Genomic DNA, 9,402 nt, shown 5'->3' on the forward strand with positions numbered 1-9,402 from the left:
GGACAATATTTCATGCGGGTGGATTGGGCTGTTACAACTAGACAGGTGTTCAAGGCCCAACTGAACACATCAGTGAGAACTAAAATTTACCAGGAAGGAATCTGTGTGAACTATGTTATCATTTACACAAACGACGAAATGATTTAAATATATCGCATCTACCATTAGTCAATAATGAAGATATAGTCTCACAAGGGAAGATTCAAAAAGTAACATCTACCTATCCTATGTAGGTTCCAACTTCAGAACTTTACCATCAGAGTCTTGCATAGTCTAAGTAGTCAAATTATTCATGTGGGGGATTGTAACTTATTTGCAATAGATTGGTGTGAATGATTTTGGTTTTAAAAGGCTTTAGTTGTGTTAATTGGGCTTGCTTTAATGTATTATGGTTTTGGAATTTGAAAAAAGGAATGATTTTAGACAAAAAGGAATTTTGAAAAGAAAAGAGAAAGAGTTTTGGTTTTTTCACTCCCTCACGTGACTTTTGGAAAGAATATAGAGAAAAATAGTTTTCCTCGTATAGTGTGGTAAAGCAAAGGTACTCTGAAAGTTCGAAGGGAAAACTTCGAAGGTGCTTTGTTTGAAAGCTCGAGAATCCGTTGTATCTTGGAAGACAACCGTCGAAAAACGCCCGTACTGATGGGACGGAAATAGTCTTAAGAACACTGTGGTATCATACAGGCCTTAGACAAATTGTTCAACGAGCAGATCAAATCTAAAGATATAGGTTCCTAATTTATTTTTATTTATTTCCTGTATTTTTTTTATAAGTTTATTTAACATATTCACATGTATATACATATATATTCTTATATATTTTTTACAATCATCAAATGGAAAATTCAAACATTCTTGGAAGTCTATTGTTGGAGATGAGTGGTAGTTTAATTGTCCTTTTCCAAAAACAATTCAAACATTTTTTTAGAAATTTAAATTGCCTCCCACAAGAACCAGCACCCACCAATAGTAGAGAACCGCTGGAGGCTTGCCATAGGTCGGCGACCTGACCTTGCAGCAAACTACCAGGGATTCCTCCTGCTGCTAGTGGCTGTGGGTGCAATGGGGAAAGCTAGGCTAGGCTAAACCTAAGGACAAGAGAAGAAGATATGAATGTTTTGGTAAATTGATAATAAATGGAATTGTATAAAGTTATTTTGGAACTGTGAAAAGAACTTATCATCTTCTTTTCCCTCTTTCTTCTCTTCGAGCAAAAAGTAAAGCCGACAAAATCAACTACTTCTTGCTCTTGTTTTCAATCTGATTTGGCTGCAGATTTCTATCTGTACGAAAATAAAAAATTGCTGGGGTTAAAAAGATAGAAAAAATAAAATAAAGTAAATAACATTTATGGTTCATAAAAGAACATTTATGATTGGTAGAGGATCCAAAGCAAGAGATATTAATACCACATGGGATATATGACGTAGTTCCCCAATTTCATCATCCGCAATTAAACCTTCCCCCAACTATTAATATACAACACTTTTACATAACACATAGTAAATGTGTTAAAGAGATCTCTAACATATCTATTTATTTAAGAGAAAAAGGCCAGCTGGCTATCTAAAGTCACAAGAAAGCAAATTTTTTTTTTTTTCCTTTTTTGTAAAAGAAGCTAGTCCTATTAAAATTACATAACATAACGGTCCAACAACCAAATTCAAAACTCACTCTTTTTCATATTTTTATTTGTAATTTTTTTGCCTCTCTCACACACATTAACACGAGAAACTAATCTAGGACTTAGATGTTACGATGGACATACTAAAAACTTAGAAATTTGAGCACATCATTATTAAAATATTTATTGTTGATTTCATGATCATGATGATCGTCATTATTTTCCCAAATCCCTTTTGAAATCCCAACATAATTTTCTGTACTATTGGAAATTTGTGTGATCCAAGTATCGCTGACGTCACCATCATCAATATCAACATCACCATGATCATCAGCTGCTTCTTCAAAGCCTGCATTATTAGGATTCAGAGCTTCAAATACCTCATCAAGTTCACTTCCACATTGGCCTGTTACTCCATTGAAATCCATGGTGCCCATGTTAGTCAGTGTGGGTGTGCTGTTTAAGAAGTTAATGTTACTAATACCACCACAGCTTAGAATACCATCGTACTGATTGGGCAGTAAGCTCTGCCAAGCTCGTAATATGTCGAGGCATCTAGGTCTCGCAAATTTAGTACTATGACCACTATTATTATTATTATTGAGCTCTTTTAGTATTTGAGCTTGTGTTTCTAAGGAATAATCTAGCTCGTTTTGGTTCCGAGATTTTGCTTCTTTGACAAGTCTAGCTTCGGCTTGGAGTCTAGCTTTTTCCCACTGAGCAACATGGCTGAGATTTGACAAGTTTTTCGAATCTCCGGTGGCAGAGCTTAGAATCGCCGTTTTGAGCTTGTGCGTTACAGGGTCTATTCCCATCTTGGATAGTCGTTTCTTGAGATGTGTGTTCCAGTAGTTCTTTATCTCATTGTCTGTTCTCTTTGGTAGGTGGCCGGCAATGGCTGACCACCTGGAGATATATATTATATATGTATATATAATATTAGATATGGATTCATATAAATTTTAAATACATTTTTAAATTTTAATATTTAAAGCAATCAAAAAGCCAAAAAAATGGGATACTTACATAAGATTTCATACATACATATATCTCATACATACATATGTCTATGTATATATATTCATTCCATGCATCATATGTACGCAGTTCTCTTATTTAGAAATCTCTCGGTTAAACTTTTATCCAGAATTCATCTTATTATCAATAATAGAGTACTTTCGATTGCTTTATTACTAGTAATAGGATGAACTACGAAAAACCAAAAAAAATAAATAAAAAAAATAAAAAAAAGAAGAAAATTGTCTAGGATTCCTAGATAAGTGAAGAATCATATAAATGTATATATGTATGTGTGTGTATAAGTGTATGTGTATAAAATGACAACTGTTTAAGCATGCATAAACAATTTTAAAGAGAGACAGATTGTTAATAAAACTAGTTGGATGGATGATAAATGAGAATCTAAAACAATTGGAGAAAGAGAACTAGCAAGGAAAAATAGCAAAATATATGCATACCAAAAGCATTTAAAGCCTCAGACTTTTCAAACTTTGCAACTTTTCTGCGACCCATTTGGGAAACAAACATGAAGAAGATTATTAAAATACCTTAAACACATCTATATATATTATGATATATATTTAACTTAAGTTGAAACTTTATTTAATTACCTGTTGCCAAGCAGAGCGTGGAGTTGAATGATGGTTTGGTCTTCTTGCAAACTAAAATTTCCCCTCTTGATATCAGGTCGAAGATAGTTTGTCCATCGCAATCTGCAGCTTTTCCCACATCGTTGAAGACCTACAGAAATATCCCAAAAGTTCCAACATATATAAGAACCAACCCATGAACATGGCCCACATATGAACGTGTATATATATCTAAGTTCATGTTTGACAATGAAATGAGCTTCCGAAAACCGAAATAAAATACATATATATGTATATACCAGCTTTCTGGGGCAAGGAACGCCAGCTTCCATGGCCATGTTGTTGAATATAAGCTAAGAGCTTTTGGTCCTCTTCAGGAGTCCATGGACCTCTCTTCAATCCTGCTTCATCCCAGCATTGCGATTTTCCCATATCGATGGCCAAGAAACAAACAAGACTATCAAAGTTACAGAGCAATATTATTTATATGAAGAAGCAGAAAGAAGATAGTAATATAAATGAGAAGGTCAGGCCAGTTATAAAGAGAAATGGGCAAAGCTACCACCTCTTACTTATATGGGCTAAAGAAATGGATTCACTTAAAATTATGGGGAGAATAACGAAAGTGCCCTTCTTTTTCAATTTGTAACATTGGATTTTGCTGGTTATTTATGGCAAACATGGCTGTTATATATTGGATTTATAGCCATTTGAGGCTCTAATATATACCTTGATCCTTCACTTTTGGGTAATTGCAATTTACTATGATAATATTACACATTGAATTTTTGCATTAAAAACATTTTGCATTGGACCCTCAATCTACAATTTGTTTTATATTAGTTTAATTTTCAAATTGGTTCTCAAATTGACTGATAAATTTTTTATTTTAATTTACAAACAAAATAAAAAAATAATTAATTGATTAATGAGAAAACTTGTTAATATTTTCAATTTTAAAACTTTTTTGTTAATCAATTTTGAAATCAATTTAAGAATTGAACTATTGTAAAACACATGGTAAATTAAGGACCCACATAAAACGTTTTAAATTCAAAAGCTTGGTGTGTAATCAAATCATAGTGCAAAATACTAAAATGCAGTTAATCTAAGGATGAATCTCAGTTTGATTAAGTCATTTTTTTGCAATCCAAACTAAACCAATATACCACTTGAAAAAATTAAATCAAACTGAACTGACCATCAATAGTTTAGTTTAGTCAGTTTTGATTTTGGTCCAACATTGTATTTTTTTTTTATTTTTTTAGATTTTTGAAAAAAAAATATTATTATTTTTCTTAATAATTTAAATTTAATATCATTAATATCTTAAATCAAATAACTTGAAAACTTAAAAACATGTTAAAAATATAATTAACTATAATAAATTATTTTAAAACAATTATATACAGATATATACGTATAGTGTGCTCGACTTAGCATGGTTTCGGTTGAAACCTAAATTAAACCTACCACACTCAGCATGGTTTGGCTTGAAAATTATCCAACGTAAATTGAACCTACCACAGGGCAAAAGTCGAACCAAACCAAATGGTTCAATTAAGTTGTTTTAGTTGGTCCAAGTCTATCTTTAATTATTGCCCCTCAATCTTGAAGACAAGAAGGTTCAATAGCTATGACAGTCGACCTATATATAGGCCCATATATATTTTTTAGAGGATAAATAAATACAACATTTTGTCAAAAAAAAACAAAAATGTTAGAACTTTTGTATAACATTATTTTATTATAGATATCAAGTTGTGCTCTCCTTCAAACACTTAAAAATACCTATAAGTATTTGAGAGAGGCCGCACTCCACCATTAATAGAGACATCGATGTCTATCATAAGATTGCTGCATTTATATATATATATATATATACAGTCCGTCTATGGTACGGACGGTTCTCATACGGACCACAGTATTGATGACGGTTTTTCATAGTATTGGTGACGATTTTCTAAAAAACCGTCGTTAATACTATGAAAAACCATCACTAATACTGCGATCCTCATGTGAACCGTCCTCACCATAGAATTTCCGTATATATATACATATAAAGGATAATTCTACACATCAAAATTTTTAACTAAAATTTTGGTCATTGATGAGTTAGCATTGTTTTATTGGCTTTTATCTTTCATGATTATGGAGAACTATTAATTTACATTCAGTAATAAATAACCATATCGAATGTCATGTTATTTGGTTTAGAATTTCAATAAAGTTTTTGATCCCTATAATATTATTAATATAGAAATTGTTTGGAGTGCCTTATTTTCCATTTTGCCACAAATCTAGAGCTGGTTCAACCTCATTTGAAGGCTTAGGCAAAAGGGACAAGAGGAAACTTTTTAATAATATAATATTTTTTAAATGGGCCTTATGATAGCTATAATGATTAAATTTCTCATCAAGAATAGAATAATATTTTGTATTTAATTTGTAGAAAATGGAACAAAATGCCAATTTTAATAGAGTATTATAACTTATAAGAATAAAACTAAATTATTTGGAATATATATAAAATGATTTTTAGGGTAAACTACACAAGCTTCCTTAAATTACTTGCTACTTGTATAAAATCCCCTAATTTTACAAATAGCCTTTAAAAACTATGAAACAATTATAGTTCCCTCACAAAATAAATAACATGACTAGTTTTTTAAAGTAAAATTTTAAATTTTAAATATATATTATTTTTGAGAAAAAATTTTTGAAAAACTAAATCTTACCATCTAAAATAAATACATACATAATAACTTTAAAAAAATATTTGAATAATGTATTATTGTAACCAACGTTTTTATAAAATTTATTTATATTCTCATTTATACTAATTTTATATAATTTTCGTTAATTATAATATCACATTATTTATTAATTTAACATAAAATATTTGTGTAGTGTAATATATATTTTTTGTCCTAAGTATTCTTTTGTTATTACAAAATTGACATTAATTTGCAGCAACTTACTATAGTATACGAGGTTATTTGTTATTTACATAGTATGAAAGTCTACAAATTAGTATCAACCTCACCTGGTTAATGTCTATTTGAAATAGTTTTAGTAAATCAAAAGGACTGTAAAGTAGAATGCGCATGCCAAAGGATACTTTTTCCACCGTATATTAACTTCTGACGCAACGACACCAAACCATTTAAGAAAAAGCCTGCACATATATTGCTATCAAAAACAGTGAAATTCATAAATAACTTTATGCCAAAATTTTACATCAATATTGCTCCCAGAAATTAACTAAATTGACTAGTTTTACATAATTAGTTCTACATATAGGAATTAATGGATACCCAAAAATATCGAATATATTTATACAATAACTACATGATATCCTAATATTATAAAGTCATAACATAGTACATACAAATCAAAAAAATAAAAAATAAAAAATAAATAAAAATAAATTGTAAATGACCTATCCACCTTGACAGGTTTATACCATAAAGTCAAGATATCCTGATGTGCAATTTTGTTGTGCTAAAAATGTAGTATGGAACTTATAGTAAAGATATCATATTTAACCAGACTTATCATTTAAATAATGCCATTGCATTTAAGTATATTTAAAGTACTTGAGGCAACATTGCGAGAAGAAAACTTCTTGACAAGCTCAACAATTAAATGATGCGGTAGTCACTCAACAAAACTAAGGAAAAGCGAAACGTAGGGTAGTACTAACAACTTGCAACACAATATTATAATACCGAAGTTAAGATTAGACAATTCCATGTTGGAGATCTCGTCGTTAGATTAGTTTTCCAAGACACTCAAGAACTTAATGTTGGAAAACTTAGACCAAAATGGGAAGTGCCTATTGGGTCACAACCATAGTTCAACTCAGGGCTTACAAACTGCAACATTCGAAGGAAAAAGGATATTCCACACAGCTAGAACTTTGAACACCTTCGACAATATCACACCTTCTTTGTCTTTTGAATTGTGTTAGCATTTATGTTCACTTTTAGACTTTAATTTCATTTTATCTATTGTTTCTTAATTTTGTTTCCGACTAGAAGGACTGGAGGTAATCTAGAACCCCACCGTAATTTTTTATTAATGCATATTCATATACATGTTTGATCATACCCCAAACCTCACAATCTCGTCTCCGAATGATCAACAACAACCGCATTTAGTCTAGTCATTCACGAATTTAGAAAGTTGAATACATTTCACTACGACTATAAACCCCGACCATAATGACTACAAGCTAGTCTCAGAATATGATAACTACAAACTAAACTATCTCTAGTAAAAAGGCCAATCGATCTCAGACCAAAAATGCCACAAACAGTATGCATTATAGAAAATCCTAAAGTCGATATTCTCTCTATGAGCTCTACGTCAAGAAGGCTTTAGTCGAGGAGAAAAGGCACCAAGCATCCAAATAATTTAACAGTTTGTTCGGTATAGCACACAATGCAAATCATTAAACAACTTAGCATGGCAAGAACGTAGGATAAAGACAAATCAAATATCAATATCAAAATAGTCATAAAGAAAAGCTCTTTTTTTATAAAAAAAAAAAAAAAAAAAAAAAAAAAAAAAAAAAAAAAACCAAAATTGTCCTGATGAAAAAAATAAAGCTCGTGATGGAGCAAATTATCTTAAACTTGAATGAGAAAGAAGAAAAAATAAAAGATAAAACTCGTCAGCAACTAGAAGGTAGACATCTTTAGTCTTCGCAGCAGAAAAAATTAAGCATCTTTCTCATCATTCTTTCGTTTTGTCTTGGTAACATGTGAAGGGTCGCCAACTTCAAAACCGGCTAGTTCTCTTCGGCTGGTCACTTCGTCAGTCACCCTTTTCTAGTTCAGTCACTTCTTCAACAGATGAAACCTATGATAATGTATATGGCACTTTAGGATGGGGTATTTGAGATCAGACTAAAACTTATAGTCACTAGCAAAATGTCGTTTCTTGGATTATGATAACATTTCACAATGACAAGACCCAGGTTTTTTCAAATTTTTAATGAGCGTCGTACGTTCTTTTGCTTGGTTGCTAAGTTGGCCTTCTCAATTGCCAATTTGTTTTTAAGCCCCTCAACCTATGCCACTAATATCAACTTTTATTCATTAACCTTGCCCTCCTTTTTCTTGGCCTCAACAAAGGCTACAATAACATACCCTTGTCTATATCAACATCTTTCCACTATTATGGTGCAGTATCTTTCCACTATTGAAACATACTGTGGTATAGGTAGTTCACCATCTTTGTTCATATTATTATTATAATTACTGTTGTTATTAAATAGATACCACTCACCAAGATGATTAGCATCTTATTATAGTTTTTTTTGTTTTCCAAAATCATCCCCCTAGTTCCAGTTAGATAGAGAATCGACTAGATGTACTGTGTAACCTGTTTGATAGTGTTCCTTCATTTTCTATACTATGTAGAATTTATTATCCTTTTTTTTGCTATTGTTTTATCATTTCTCATTTATTTGTAATATTTACTCTTTCCATAATTACTCTTAGTAGACTTGAATACTGCTATGGACATGTAAAGGTATTTATTGTTCATTACTTATATTTATATTTTTAAGTTGTTATTATTGAAATCTTGTAAAATTGTGGGGAAAAAAAATTATAGTAAGGTTGAGGAATAAAGCGGTTGTATATTTTGGAAAACTGATCAGTGGTGGTCGGAATTTCACTAGAGAAAGTCGGCCTAACTTCAGTCTCTTTTATCTTTCAACCTACTTGAATTTAGCTGAAAGAATCTTGAATTTGGGTTTAGGAGGATTGGAAATGGTGGAAATGGGTGGTTGTTTGGATGGAAACTCACTGGAAATTGCAAAATTGATAGCTGCCATCGTCATTAAAAAAATCGGCCAATCCCAGCTCATCGCCAATGACTTGGCCAGGAAATTTTGTGAGCAAGGTTAATGAGTATGAATTTGCTTCATGGTGGCATGGTTGTAATGGCCGAGTCTTGAATGCCATAGTCTTGAATATTCTTGGACTTTGGTATTCATAGCCATTTGATTTTGTTGATCAAAATCAATTACAAGAGTATTATCTTTCATATGGACAACTAATACAATTTTGTCATCCTTAGATATTTCACAACTTGTATATAAGAATTTCAAAATTTATCATTTCTTCATAAGTTGTGGCACACTAAGTAAATTTT

At 31.2% G+C, this 9,402-nt stretch overlaps 1 protein-coding gene across 1 annotated transcript; it reads right to left on the reverse strand.

Annotated features, from left to right (window-relative positions):
* Positions 1 to 929: 929 nt before the first annotated feature.
* On the reverse strand, positions 930 to 3,748 carry LOC107419219 (transcription factor MYB106-like). The gene is made up of 3 exons (XM_016027959.4): positions 3,534 to 3,748; positions 3,256 to 3,385; positions 930 to 2,530 (listed from the first exon to the last, which is right to left on the reverse strand). The coding sequence occupies exons 1-3, from the start codon at positions 3,664 to 3,666 to the stop codon at positions 1,768 to 1,770; spliced, it is 1,026 nt and encodes a 341-aa protein (XP_015883445.1). The 5' UTR covers positions 3,667 to 3,748; the 3' UTR covers positions 930 to 1,767.
* Positions 3,749 to 9,402: the final 5,654 nt, after the last annotated feature.

This window comes from Ziziphus jujuba, chromosome 2 (assembly GCF_031755915.1).
Source record: "Ziziphus jujuba cultivar Dongzao chromosome 2, ASM3175591v1".
Lineage (NCBI taxonomy): Eukaryota > Viridiplantae > Streptophyta > Magnoliopsida > Rosales > Rhamnaceae > Ziziphus > Ziziphus jujuba.